Source organism: Astyanax mexicanus, chromosome 5, assembly GCF_023375975.1.
Source record: "Astyanax mexicanus isolate ESR-SI-001 chromosome 5, AstMex3_surface, whole genome shotgun sequence".
Classification (NCBI taxonomy): Eukaryota; Metazoa; Chordata; class Actinopteri; order Characiformes; family Acestrorhamphidae; genus Astyanax; species Astyanax mexicanus.
This window is the reverse complement of record NC_064412.1, coordinates 370,309-385,000: the sequence shown is the minus strand read 5'-3', so window position 1 is coordinate 385,000 and position 14,692 is coordinate 370,309. Positions and strand designations below refer to the sequence as shown.

At 41.3% G+C, this 14,692-nt stretch overlaps 1 protein-coding gene across 1 annotated transcript in view; it reads left to right on the top strand.

Annotated features, from left to right (window-relative positions):
- LOC103027649 (contactin-4) overlaps positions 1–14,692 on the top strand; it is a 181,654-nt gene that overhangs the window by 129,172 nt on the left and 37,790 nt on the right. The window contains exons 8-12 of the mRNA XM_049479462.1: positions 494–678; positions 1,303–1,445; positions 4,987–5,116; positions 5,251–5,401; positions 13,906–14,033. Coding sequence (XP_049335419.1) covers positions 494–678; positions 1,303–1,445; positions 4,987–5,116; positions 5,251–5,401; positions 13,906–14,033 — 737 coding nt within the window. The remainder of the gene's footprint in view (positions 1–493; positions 679–1,302; positions 1,446–4,986; positions 5,117–5,250; positions 5,402–13,905; positions 14,034–14,692) is intronic.

Sequence of the window (14,692 nt, the reverse complement as noted above, 5' to 3'; positions counted from 1 at the left end):
ATGCAGTAAAACGTAAGAAGAGATTCTCATTTTTAACTATAATTATGTTTTATATCCTGTGAGTCGAGAGAAAGTGTAGAGATTCAGATTTCTCCTGGATGCTCCTCCTCAGACAGCATGTGTATATTATTATGTTCAGTTCCATCAGCAGCTCACCTGATTTACCACATTTACCAATTTATCAATTTACCAAACCAGGTGTTGATTAATATGATGAGAACTAGAAATAAATAACTCTATTAAACTCAGATTAAGAGGAGGAGAGATTAGGAGATGCTGTTTTAAGGAACATTTCTCAGTATTTCTTCATACAAAACTCTGAATGACTCTCAAGTCCATAAAAAATTGAGAACACAGTAAATTTCACAGTGTTACCTGAGGAAATTATGAATATTTACTCCTATATTGCTCTGTGCTCAGTCATTGATTAGTATTAATTAGTATTGATTATAAGTGTGTAGTATCCTACTAATCCTCCTGTTTGATTGGTCAGTCCAGTGCCAGCCATATCTTGGAGAAGAGCAGATGGAAGCCCTTTTCCCGGAAAGATGAAAATCAATCATTCTAACGGGGTTCTGGAGATCCCGTATTTCCGGCCGGAGGACGCCGGCGTTTACGAGTGCGTGGCGGAGAATTCCCGAGGACGCAGCGTCTCTAAAGGACATCTCATTTTCTACGGTAAGAGCAGCTCAGAAACGGTTAACGGCAGGAAGAAGGACACATACCGAGCTAATGAGGCCACAAATTGGATCTGTTTATTTGGTAAAATATGCCGCCGAGTGTCGCCGATTCGAGTGCTTTGGATTAATTACAGGTTTGTTGTGCGGAACACATTTCTTAATCCTATCTATTGAATGTGGCATTTTGTTGATTTGTTACCTTTACTGCAGGGAAATCAATAGAAGAAATTTTAATTGCGTGTCAGAAACTGGACGCCGCGGCGCTGAATAATGAATAACTGGCGGACGAGCGCGGCGTATTGTCATTCAGCAGAGCCAGACTAATTAAAATAGCTGCGGGATGAGGCGTCGGGTCAGCGCCCGAAAACAATTTTACTCACACCAAGAAAGGGCAGAATAAAGACAGGATAATCTGGAATTAATGTGTACCAATTAACCTCACTGTTTGGTGGTTTATAATGGGCTGAAGCTTCTCCAGCAAACACGGTTATACCCCTCCCTGCCAGAGGGGGAGCCGGAGTGAGAACCTGTTTATAGAGGTTTTAGCTTCAGTTTTCTCAGGTAAAGTTCTCCACAGTCTCTACAGTCAGAGCTGATGTATATATGGATGCTTCACCTGCAGACGTGGAGCACCTACACTGGGCTCAGATGCTGCGAGACGCCTACACCGCCATCGAGGACGATCTCCACTGGGACTGCAGAGCTAACGGTAAACCCCCACCTGTCTACAGGTGGTTAAAGAACGGACACACCCTGGAGTCTCAGGTGAGAAGACAAACACTACTGGACAATACACAGAATTATTTAGAGTTCAATTATTGTTATCAAAAATAGAAAATAGTATTTACAGTTTATAAGACTGATTATACTAGCGCATCTCAAAAATATATATATTGTTTTATTGTTGATGATTATGGCTTACAGCCAATGAAAACCCAGAAAATTTGAATATTATATAAGACCAATTGGTACTTTCTGCAGTGTGGGCAGTGTGCCAAGTCCTGCTTGAAAATGAAATCAACATCTCTATTAAAGTTGTGAGCAGAGGGAAGCTGTAAGATATGAAGTGCTGTAAGATTTTGTGGGAAAACAAAACTGCACTGACTTTAGACTTGATAATAAAACACAGTGGATCAACACCAGCAGATGACAGACATGACTCTCTAAACCATCACTGATCATCAGTAAATTTGACATTTCATTTGTAAATAAAGGGAGCAGAGTCTGGAGGAAGAGTGGAGAGACACACAGTCCAAACTGCTCGAGGTCTAGTGTGAAGTTTCCACCAATCAGTGATGGTTTATGATAGATAGATAGATAGATAGATAGATAGATAGATAGATAGATAGATAGATAGATAGATAGATAGATAGATAGATAGATAGATAGATAGATAGATAGATAGATAGATAGATAGATAGATAGATAGATAGATAGATAGATAGATAGATAGACAGATACTTTATTTATCCCGAAGGAAATTTAGGCATCCAGCAGCAACAACACAATACAATAAGAAACATACTCAGACAAATCAAAACACAGAAGAATAGAAAATATATAAGGCTATAAAAAAAAAACCTAACTATACAAGGTAAGGATCTATCTGTAAACGGAGCAGTGCAGTAGATGTTGCTAATGGTCAGAAAATAATTAAATAATTAACAGAGTAAAGTGCAATGACATCAATTACGAAAGTGACTGATGTGACATAGAAATATAATATAATATAAGTATGCATATGTTACAAGACAGTTCTAAAAAAGAGAATGTGAAAATGTGAATACCCAATCATGAGTAAGGTATACTTTGTAAGCGAGGTTGTGGAAGTGTTAATATAAATAATTAAGTTGTTGAATAATGTCCAAGTGGTGTGCCTGGATTAAACTCAGTCGTCAGCAGCATCCCGTACCCGATGGGAGGAGTTAAAGAGTCTGATGGCTCTGGGGATGAAGGATTTTCTGAGTCTGTCTGTGACAGCAGTCTGCCACTGAACACACTCCTCTGCTTCATGATGGTGGTGTGAAGTGGGTGACTATCATTGTTCATGATAGAAAGCAGTTTATCCAAAGTCCTTCTCTCAGCTATTGTAACCAGAGAGTCCAGCTCCATTCCAACCACTGCCCCGGCCCTCCTGACCAGCTTGTCCAGCCGTGATGCATCTCTCCTCTTCATGTTGCCTCCCCAGCACACCACAGCGTAGAAGAGAATGCTGGCCACGATTGATTGGTAGAACATCTGCAGAAGCTTCTTAAAGATGTTAAAGGACCGCAGTCTCCTCAGGAAATAGAGCCGGCTCTGTCCCTTCCTGTACAGGGTGTCTGTATTTGTTGACCAATCCAGTTTGTTGTCCAGCTGCAGACCAAGGTACTTGTAGGTCTTTACTGTCTCCACATCAACCCCCTCGATGGAGACTGGCTGCAAGGGTAGTCCAGACCTACGGAAGTCCACCACCATCTCCTTGGTCTTGGATATGTTCAACTGCAGTTGGTTCAGTCGGCACCAAGCAACAAAGTCATCCACCTGTCTCCTGTACTCCTCCTCCTGACCACCCTTCACACACCCAACGATGGCAGTGTCATCCGAGAATTTCTGCAGGTGGCACATCTCAGAGTTGTACTGGAAGTCTGATGTGTAGAGAGTGAAGAGGAAGGGGGAGAGCACAGTCCCCTGTGGTGCTCCAGTGCTACTGACCACAGTCTCCGATGTGCCGTCAGTGAGCCTCACGTACTGTGGCCTGCAGGTGAGGTAGTCTGTGATCCAGGACACCAGGTGAGGATCCACATTCATCTTCACCAGCTTGTCTCTGAGAAGTGGAGGCTGGATGGTGTTAAAAGCACTGGAGAAATCAAAAAACATGATTCTCACAGCACTACTCCCCTTGTCAAGATGAGAGTAGGTTCGGTGGAGGAGGTAGATGACTGCATCCTCAACACCAATCTTCTCCCGATATGCAAACTGGAGAGGGTCCAGTGCATGCTGTACCTGAGGTCTGAGGAGTGGGAGAAACAGTCGTTCCATGGTCTTCATAATGTGGGAGGTCAAAGCCACTGGCCTGAAGTCATTGAGCTCACTGGGGCGAGGTTTCTTGGGAACAGGGACCAGGCATGACGTTTTCCACAGCGTAGGAACCCTCCCCAACTGCAGGTTCATGTTGAAGATATTCGACAAGGGTAACCCAAGTTCAAAGGCGCAAGCCTTAAGAAGTCTCGGGCTCACCTCGTCAGGTCCAGCTGATTTCCCTGAGCGGAGTCTCCTCAGCGCCCCTGTGACCTGGTCTGCAGAGAGGTGGAGGGGGGAGGTGAGGGGGGGCGGACTGGATGTGCTGACAGAGAGGGAAACCTGAGCAGCACTCAGAAGAGGTAGGGAGGTGTCCAGTGGGGCAGAGGCTGAGGTTGCTGAGATAGCAGGACAGACAGAAGCAGGTGAGGATGAAACAGGGCAATCAAACCGGTTATAGAAGAGATTGAGTTCGTTCGCTCTCTCCACACCACCAGCTGTTGCACTATCACTCTTTGGCTTGCACCCTGTGATTGTCCTCATACCGTCCCAAACTTCCTTCATGTTGTTAACTTGTAACTTCTGCTCAACCTTCTTCCTGTAGGTCTCCTTAGCCTCCTTTAAGCAGGACTTGAGTTCACGCTGAATATTCTTCAACTCCTCCTGGTTCTTGTCTTTAAAGGCCCTCTTCTTTTGTTTAAGAGGTCCTTTACGTCGCTTGTAATCCGGCTCTTTGTTCTGAGCGCGAGAAGTTCTTCCCTCGAGTAAACAAAGTTTCTGCAGCCCATGTGCAGAGTTTGGCGATCCGTATCCATGGGATACATATTAACACACACTACAGCGTAGTAAGAGACAAAAAAAGAAAGTAAACAGTGAAAAAAGTTCACTTAAGGTGAAACGCTACACGGAGCTGCTGGAAGGCTGCCGCTCTCGTCAGCGCCGGAAAATGTTTTATGGAGATGCAGATTTCATTTTCCAGCAGGACTTGGCACACTGCCAACACTGTTCCAAAAGTACCAATTGGTCTTTTATAATATTTAAATTTTCTGAGACACTGATTTTTGGGTTTTCATTGGCTGTAAGCTTCATAATCATCAACAATAAAAAAAAAATGCTTATAATAGATCACTCTGTGTTTAATACATCTGTATAATGAGTTTTACATTTTACACTAAATTACTGAAATAAAGAATCTTTTCAATTAAATTCTTTAGAATTTTTTTGGAGATCCACTAGCAGTGTTTTTACAGTATATTGAGGATCCTGTTCCTCCTGTTTTCACTAATAGTGATCATTTTGTGCGCAGGGCAGGATTAACGTTGATGGTGGAAAGTTAAGGATCTCTAAAGTCAGCCTGGAGGATTCTGGGATGTATCAGTGTCTGGCGAAGAACGAGCACAGTGTCATCTACGCCAGCGCCGAACTCAAAGTCGTAGGTAAGCGACCTTTCCTCCGTCAGAGAGACGAGAGTCAGAGCGAGAGCGTCTGGCCGTCGCCTCGTAAAACATGAACGTGTCTCGCATTCGCTATCGACCCGCCGCCGGCGGCACTCATCACGTCTTCTCTCCAGCCTCTCCTCCAGACTTCTCCCGCAGTCCGCTGAAGAAATCCACGCTGGTGCAGCGAGGCGGTGAGGTCATCATCGAGTGCCGACCCCACGCCTCCCCCAGAGCCTCCTTCACCTGGAGGAGAGGAGGAGAGATCCTGAGAGACAGCGACAGGTACGGGTCACTGAACACCTGAGCATCCTCCCCAGTTCATCCTCCAGATCCTACACAACTGTCTCACGCTAATACGAGGACAGACAGAATAAAGCAGATATAAAAGCAGTGTACTTATCACTATCTTACACCCCACCAACAGTCTATATCCACTCCTATCTTCCTCCTGTCTGGTTTAAACAGCAGCAGAGCTTCTGAATATATCTACACTGATGGGCGTGGTGTTCTGGAAATGAGGTGTGTTCAGGTACATTTCTGGAGTTTTGCTTGTTTATCTTGGTAACAGAAAACACAGGAGCTCCACTGACTGAATACAACCTAGACAGACGCCAACAGTCAGACGTTCATCGCTATCTCGGCAACACAGGCGCTGTGCCGAGCCGAGCGTACACCCCCACTTATTACACACACATGAACACACAGCAGCACAAACCCAGCTTTTACATCAACAATAAACAGAATAGTAAATAAAATAACATTGCTGTTCCCGTAAATGAGCTGCTGGAGCTCCTTCACAGCGTCAACCAGCAGCTCAGTTTCCTCTGCTGAGAAGAGTTTGTTGAACACGTCCAGGTAGCTGCACCGTTACAATAGCAATCCACCAAAGTCAAATCTCACCTGGTTCTACTCTTAAAGGGAATGATGAGCAAGAGACACTCTGATTGGTTTATTTCACGTTATGCCCAAAATTAAACACACCCATAATTAATTAAGAGAATAAAACACTCTTCCTGGTTTTATTCTGCCCTGGTGCAGATGGGAGGGGGTGGGGGGTTGGAAGTGTCTGGTGGTGTTTTTACACTAGAGTGCACGTTTAGTGTCTCACTAATGAATTCAGGACGTGGTCCTGCTCTGCCGGCGGGGCGTCCTGGGGCAGACCCAGTCTAACACAGCCCTGTCAGAACAGGTGGCAGAGCGGCGAGAACTTCACTAACAGAGGAGGAGGAGCACAGCGTCCATCTGTACACCATCACTCAGAGAGAGAGAGAGAGAGAAAGAGAGAGAGATGTAGAAAGAAAGGGAGCGGTTAGGGAAATCAGAAGAAAAGAGCATTAAGAAATCTAGAATCATATTTCTTATTTAATATTCTGCCACTGTAAATATAGAAGAAATACCAAGAAAACACAAATTTTGTGACCTATGTCCGTTTTTATAGATATAATACAGGGTTTGGAGAATGAAACTGAAACACCTGTCATCATTTTAGTGTGGGATTTTAGGTTTCATGGCTAAATTGGAGCAGCCTGGTGTTGAATCTTCATTAATTGCACATTGCACCAGTAAGAGCAGAGTGTGAAGGTTCAATTATCAGGGTAAGAGCACAGTTCTGCTCTAAATATTACAATGCACACAACATTATGGGAGACATACCAGAGTTCAAAAGAGGACAAATTGTTGGTGCACGTCTTGCTGGAGCATCTGTGACCAAGACTGCAAGTCTTTGTGATGCATCAAGAGCCACGTATCCAGGGTAATGTCAGCATACCACCAAGAAGAACCAACCACATCCAACAGGATTAACTGTGGATGCTGTAAGAGGAAGCTGTCTGAAAGGGATGTTCGGGTGCTAACCCGGATTGTATCCAAAAAACATAAAACCACAGCTGATCAAATCAAGCAGAATTCAATGTGCACCTCAACTCTCCTGTTTCCACCAGAACTGTCCGTCACCACAATCAATTATTGTGCTCTAAAACCAGGTGTTTCAGTTTCATTGTACAACCCCCTGTGCATAATATACAGCTCTGGAATAAAATAAGAGGCCACTTAAAAATGATGAGTTTCTTTGATTTTATCAAATTAAAAACCTCTGGAATAAAATCAAGAGGAAGATGGATGATCACAAACCATCAAACCACCAAACTGAACTGCTTGAATTTTTGCATCAGGAGTAAAGCAGCACAAAGTTATCCAAAAGCAGTGTGTAAGACTGGTGGAGGAGAACATGATGCCAAGATGCATGAAAACTGTAATATAAAGTTAAAGTTAAATCACGTTAAATCACACATCGCTCATCACACCCGGCAGTGCCGCCCCCCTTCATAAACCCCGTATTTAAGTGCTGTAGTAAAGGTGTGAGCAGCACCGTCTTTGTTTTCTTGTTTGTTTCTCTTCCCGACCGCCCCCCTGTGGAGTCAGGAATCAGATCACTGCTCTCTCTCCACATTTCCACAGTGTTTCTGTAACTCTCGGCCCGGCGCGAGCGAGCCGGCGGAGGCATTGATTAGTTATCACACTGCAACGTGACGCTCGTCCGGCGCAAGATAGGAAAATGATTACAAATCCACAGCAGCTTGAGGACAATAACAGATTCAGCTAAAAACCAGCAGAAGTTGTAGTTTTGGGGGTGTGCAGATAGTTCCTGCCTTTTTCCTCCTTTTTTCTCCTCTATTTGTTTTTCAGCTCATTGCCCCGCAGGTCGAGGGTTCGGCGCTCCTCGATCGCTCAGCGTTTGATATTTTTGTCAATAAATCAGAGCAAAGCGCCAAGCGGGTGCCAGGCCTGCTCTCCCAGCCGTAGTAAATACATATTTATTTTAAGGAGACGGCCTGAGATGGTTTGATTTCTTGGCCGGCGGGTTTCTGCTCTCGGGTTTGATTTAGCTGAAGGAGAAGGTCATGCGAGTCCCAGGTTCTCAGCATCATTTATTTATGTTGAGCGTATTTGTTACCTGCTTCTCTCCCCACTTTTTCTTGCCTTCGATTCCAGTCTCAGTAATTAGAAACCCGGCAGGAGAGCTCACCTACAGCCAGCCGGACAACTCCACTTCAACTGCGGTCGCTCAGCTTCCCTCGCTTTTTTTAAACGTAAAGAGAAAAGTGAACAGAAACCCTCTGTATGAGTTTACTGAGTTTACTGTAAATGTGCTGTTTCTGAGCTGCTGTTGTGTTTCGAACGGATTAACTCAAGCCTGTTTGGTATTACAGTCAGAAAACTAGAAATACATACAGGTGTTGGAGAATGAAACTGAAACACCTGTCATCATTTTAGTGTGGGATTTTAGGTTTCATGTCTAAATTGGAGCAGCCTGGTGTTCAATCTTCATTAATTGCACATTGCACCAGTAAGAGCAGAGTGTGAAGGTTCAATTAGCAGGGTAAGAGCACAGTTCTGCTCTAAATATTGCAATACACACAACATTATGGGAGACAAACCAGAGTTCAAAAGAGGACAAATTGTTGGTGCACGTCTTGCTGGAGCATCTGTGACCAAGACAGCAAGTCTTTGTGATGCATCAAGAGCCACGGTATCCAGGGTAACGTCAGCATACCACCAAGAAGAACCAACCACATCCAACAGGATTAACTGTGGACGCTGTAAGAGGAAGCTGTCTGAAAGGGATGTTCTGGTGCTAACCCGGATTGTATCCAAAAAACATAAAACCAAGTCTGATCAAATCACGCAGAATTCAATGTGCACCTCAACTCTCCTGTTTCCACCAGAACTGTCCGTCACCACAATCAATTACTGTGATCTAAAACCAGGTGTTTCAGTTTCATACTCCAACACCTGTAGCTCCTAGTAGAAAACTGATATAACTTGCATCCAACACCCATAACTCTCAGCAGGTGATTCTCGTTTTCTCTACACTCTCCCATTTCATCCCCTGCCCTAGTTGCAGTTTCATGCTGCGTCTTCATGCTCTGAAATAAAACATTTAAATTTACATTACAATTATATTTAAGGTATTTAGCAGATGCTCTTATCCAGAGCGACTTACAACAGAGCTTCATTATTTACTTCAGAATATCCAGAGCGAGTTTGTAGAGACTAGGATCAAGAGATACACAGAGCTTCATAATGTTTAGAAGCCTAGGAGATTTATTTATTTATTATTTTTTTATGATTAGTTTAGAAACTCCTTGAAAAGATGAGTCTTCAGTCGGCGTTTGAGTGACTCTGCTGTTCTGACTCTCAGTGGAAGTTGGTTCCACCACCTCGGTCCTGCAGCTCAGAGAAGAGTCTGGATGTTTGTTTTCTGTTGGTGATTCTGAGGGGTGGAGGTTCGAGTCGTACTGGAAGCTCTAAGAGCTCTTGGTGCAGATCTGGCTCTGACCATTTCCATCAGGTATGAAGGAGCTGATCTGTTTTTGGTTTTGAAGGTTTTTGAGTCAGGGTTCTGAATTTGATCTGGCAGCAACAGGAAGTCAGTGGAGGAAACTCAGCAAAGGAGTCACATGACTGAACTTCGGAAGATTGAAGACTAAAGAGTCGAGCTGCTGCTGATTCTGAACTAGTTTCAGGGTTCTGGTGGTTTGCAGTGGAAGATCAGCCAGTAGAGGAACAGTACTCGAGTCTTGAGATAAGAAGAGACTGCAGGAGAACCTGAGTGTCTTCCTGAGAGAAAAACAGTTAAATTCTTTGGATCTTATACAGGAGAAATCTGCATGACTGGGTCAGATTTGCAACATGGATCGAGAAGCATAACTGGTGGTACATTACTACACCAAGCCGTCATGTATCTGGTGATGGAGTGACCAGTGAGTTCTCGAAAGAGATGGAGAGATTGTGGTGAACACCTCTCTTGCTGGAGTTTTAGTTTCAGGTCATGAGAACTAAACCACGATAAGACATTGGTGAGACATCAGTGAGACATGCTGGCAAAACTAGTAACCATTAATTGTCTCTCTGGACTTCTCTGGCCTCATTGAAGATGTCCTCCATACAGAAGCAGTCTAGAAACTTCAGTAAGTGGGAGCCACTCAAACTGCATATTTCTGTCTACAATCCAACAATCTGTTGCTCTTTTTGGTCAATTTTGGCAGCAAAAGCCAGGTTATTATTATGCATGAGCTCATTTATCTGTGGATTTTGATTGGCTGTTACTGAGGCTGGAAGTATTTTATCTGTAGAAAGACAGCAGCGCACTAAAACTGATTAACTTCATGAATAAAAAACTTCTGCTGAGTTTCATTAGTCTGACTCTACTGGATAAAAATGGCCTGTAGAAATAAATCTAAAGTGAATTACAGTTAAAAATCACACAGACGGGTTTTAGAAAGACGGACGGATGTTTAAGTAGTTTTTGCAGTGGAGAGAGGTGTTTATTGGTACCTGTTTGTTTATTAATGTTTAATTAAAATTATAATAAAGGGCTCCACTGTAAACCTCCTACTATTTACTGTTTAAACTGAATTTTCTCTGACGTTTCTTACCGACTTTGTTAGGAGAACATCTGTGGTCGCTTCACTCATTCAAATAGAATCTCTGATTTAAATCAGCTTTTTATAATAACTCATTTTACTCTGTTGCCATTGGAAGCTGCTTTTCTATTGGCCTCTGGCTCCGTTTATACATTTATTTATATACTGGGAGTTCCATTAGTCAATCACACTCACCATCAGTGTGTAGTCACTCTTCTCCATTCTCCTTATAATAAATCCTCTGTAAATTATTATATTAACTGCCTGGGCTCCAGCATGTTTAGGCTATAAAAGCAAGTTATCATTTGCAGAGCTGTATTAAAAACAGAATTATACTGTCTGTATTTGGAATAAAGGCACTTTTGTTCTGTTAAACAATAAAACTAGGTTAAAATTTTCAACGCTATGGTTTAGTTCATGACATTCAATAGCCTCTTATACATGTTGTGTTTACTTCTATACTGTAACTGTAAAGACATACAGATGAGTAAGAATTTTTGTTTAATTAATCTTTTCTTTTAGTAAAGTTTACTTCATTACTGCATAAAATATAAAACACACATTCAAATATTTACATAATCTCAAAGATTTATTTCGTAAAGAGACCAAGTCTCACTGTCTCAACACATGGATGGCATGTAATACATTATTTTTACTAAACTAAATACTAGTATACTTTACTATACTAAAAATAATGTATTACATGCCATCCATGTGTTGAGACAGTGTAATATGTGTGTTTAAGCTAAAAATATTTATATTTTAGGAATTATAATATATTATGTATCATAAACTATTTGAGTAATATTGTATAAATTAACTAATTGTAATTAGGTAATATTGTAGCAGAAATGAAGTAAAGTTTACTAAAAGAAAGGATTGACTGAAGTTCAGTTCACTTATTTACTCTGTGGAACATTTAAGTCTTGAAACCAGGTTGAAGTTACTTAAATTTATCTGAAATTAAATTTACTTAAAAAAACAAATGCAGAAAGTTGCAAAAAGTTTTTAAAGTAAATTTTACTCATCATTTTTTCAGTGTGGAAGGTGATGCTCCTTTATGAGTTTCACTCTCAGAGCTGAACAGATGGACAAGTGTTTTTAGCTCAGGGATGCTAAGCTACGTTAGCCGCTCTAAAGCTCGTTGTTAGTGGAGGACGGCAGATAAGAGGTATCATTTCAGACGTCTTGCATCATTAAGGAAGATCCTGGAGGAAAACTGTATGTATCAGTGGACTTGTTGAGTCATGCTGCATTTCAGCACTTAGATTAAAAAGGTGTAAGGTGCGTCACGATGCTCATCACTATCTTACACCCCCCCAACAGTCTATTATCACTCCTTCTTCCTCCTGGCTGGTTTAAACAGCAGCAGAGCTTCTGAATATATCTACACTGATGGGCGTGGTGTTCTGGAAATGAGGTGTGTTCAGGTACATTTCTGGAGTTTTATCTTGTTTATCTTGGTAACAGAAAACACAGGAGCTCCACTGACTGAATACAACCTAGACAGACGCCAACAGTCAGACGTTCATCGCTATCTCGGTAACACAGGCGCTGTGCCGAGCCGAGCGTACACCCCCACTTATTACACACACATGAACACACAGCAGCACAAACCCAACTTTTACATCAACAATAAACAGAATAGTAAATAAAATAACATTGCTGTTCCCGTAAATGAGCTGCTGGAGCTCCTTCACAGCGTCAACCAGCAGCTCAGTTTCCTCTGCTGAGAAGAGTTTGTTGAACACGTCCAGGTAGCTGCACCGTTACAATAGCAATCCACCAAAGACAGAGCTCACCTGATCTACTCTTAAAGAGAATGATGAGCAAGAGACACTCTGATTGGTTAAATCAAGCTGCACAGTGTATGATTGACAGCTTGCTTACAGATCGCTTAGATAAAGCACTATAACTTAAATTACAACTAGCACTACAACTATAAATTGCATTCACATTATATTATAGTTTACTAAGAAAGATACATTTTTAAAATAAGCTAGTTTAGTTTAGTTTAGTTAGTTTTATCTCCAGCACTAACCCTAAATCACTCTATTCTACAGCTATATACGGTGAGATGAATGTGGTTGTGGTGTTTTGGAAAAAAGGTGAGTTCAGGTAAATTTCTGGAGTATTGCTCGTTTACAGGTAGCTGCACCATTAAAATAGCAATCCGCCAAATCAGAGCTCACCTGACTCTGAAAGGGAATGATGAGCAAGGTATTAATTATGAATAATTGACATTATTAACTGTATTGTTTATTCCATGTAGCACATAAAAAATTATTAGATGTTACTTGAGAATTTAGGATTTAGGGTCGTGTGGAAACAGGAGGTTTACAGTAGATACACTCAATACACTGTGAGTTTTTAGTTTTTTTTTTTTAAACTTTAACCTTTTAAAATCTTTTTTTAGAATTTTACATTTTTTAAATGACTGTGACCTTCAGATAGAGAGAGAGAGCGAATACGAGCTGTTCTTCTGCTGCTGAAACTCTGAACCTCATTTAAAGTTTTGGTAACACTTCCTATAAACCCATATTACCGTATGCATAATGTATTATAACTGCATTTATAATGCGTTATATGACACGCATAATACCTTATAATAACTGTAATAAGCCTGTTTAATCACTCATATGTACTTACAGTGACATTCATAACACATTATAAACTACAAGCATAAGGGTTTATAAAGAAAGGGCTTATAATGCCTTATAATATCTGTTCATAAGAACATTGTACAATGTAGTGTTGTAATGCACTATAACACAGATTTGGTATATTTTGGTATAGTGCATTATAATATGCAGCTATGATTTCTCAAATTAAGCTTTTATATAAGTGCGTAACACATTATAAAGCCCTATATACAGTCATTACTGACAAGAAATTATAGTGATACATAATAAAGTTTCCTTCATGTTTAAAAAAAAGCATATGAAAATTCACTTCACTTATAGTCAGTAATGACTGTATATAAGGCTTTATAATGTGTTACACACTTATATAAATTAATAGCTTAATTTGAGAAATCATAGCTGCATATTATAATGCATTATACCAAAATATACCAAGTCTGTAATGTTATAGTGCATAACAGCACTACATTGTATAATGTTCTTATGAACAGATATTATAAGGCATTGTAAGCTCTTTTTTTATAAACTTTTATACTTGTAGTTTATAATATGTAATGAATGTTGCTGTAAGTACTTGGGCTATGAGCTATTATACAGACTCATTACAGTCATTATAATGTGTCATTATGCATGTCATATAATGCACTATGGTTGCATTTATAAGGCATTATGAATACAGGGTTTATAGGAAGTTGTATTTTCTCGTATTTCTCTACAGATGGACGGTTCTGGAGGACGGGACTCTCCGGATCACTAACGTGAGCGAGGGGGACGCCGGCAGGTACACCTGCGTGGCCCGGAACCCATTCGGCACGGCGAGCAGCTCGGGAACGCTGGTGGTTAAAGGTACGGATTCGGCAGAAACGCCTCCTTTCATATCAGACGAGGAGAAGCGGAGAGGAGTATGGAGAACCCGAGCATGAAATTGATAATGAAATATATAGTTGTTTTATGTTCCCGGCCGGTTTGACAGAGGAATAACTCATCTGGGTTTTTGTCAGCCGTGAGTTATCGGTCAAACTGGCAGCATGAGGAAAACCTCTGGCATCTGTAGAATTGAGGGCAGATTTTTCTCCTGCTGTTTCTCCCGGCGTTCCTGTGCAGAATTCCTAATTATAAAACCTGCTGCTGCTGCACTTCCCCCTTTACTCTGCGTCCTTAATAAACCAAGCTTTTAATATATGCACACATTTAGCTTTTCTTCTTCTTGGTTCTGCTGGAGGTCTGGAAACGGACTTGCTTAGAGCTGAATTATTCATATCACAAGGTTATATCAATAAAACATTACGTCTCGCAGCGTCCAGACCACTTCTGCTGGACGTGGACGTCATGTACCGCAGTTTAATTCCAGAAACTGGAGAGAAAAGAAGTTCTAACTTTAAACTTTAACTCTTTCAGACCTGAAGGCAAGGCAAGTTTATTAATATAGTACCTTTAACAGTCATTCAAAGTGCTCTACAAATTAGAAAATACACAGAGAATCAAATTACAAATAACAATAAAAA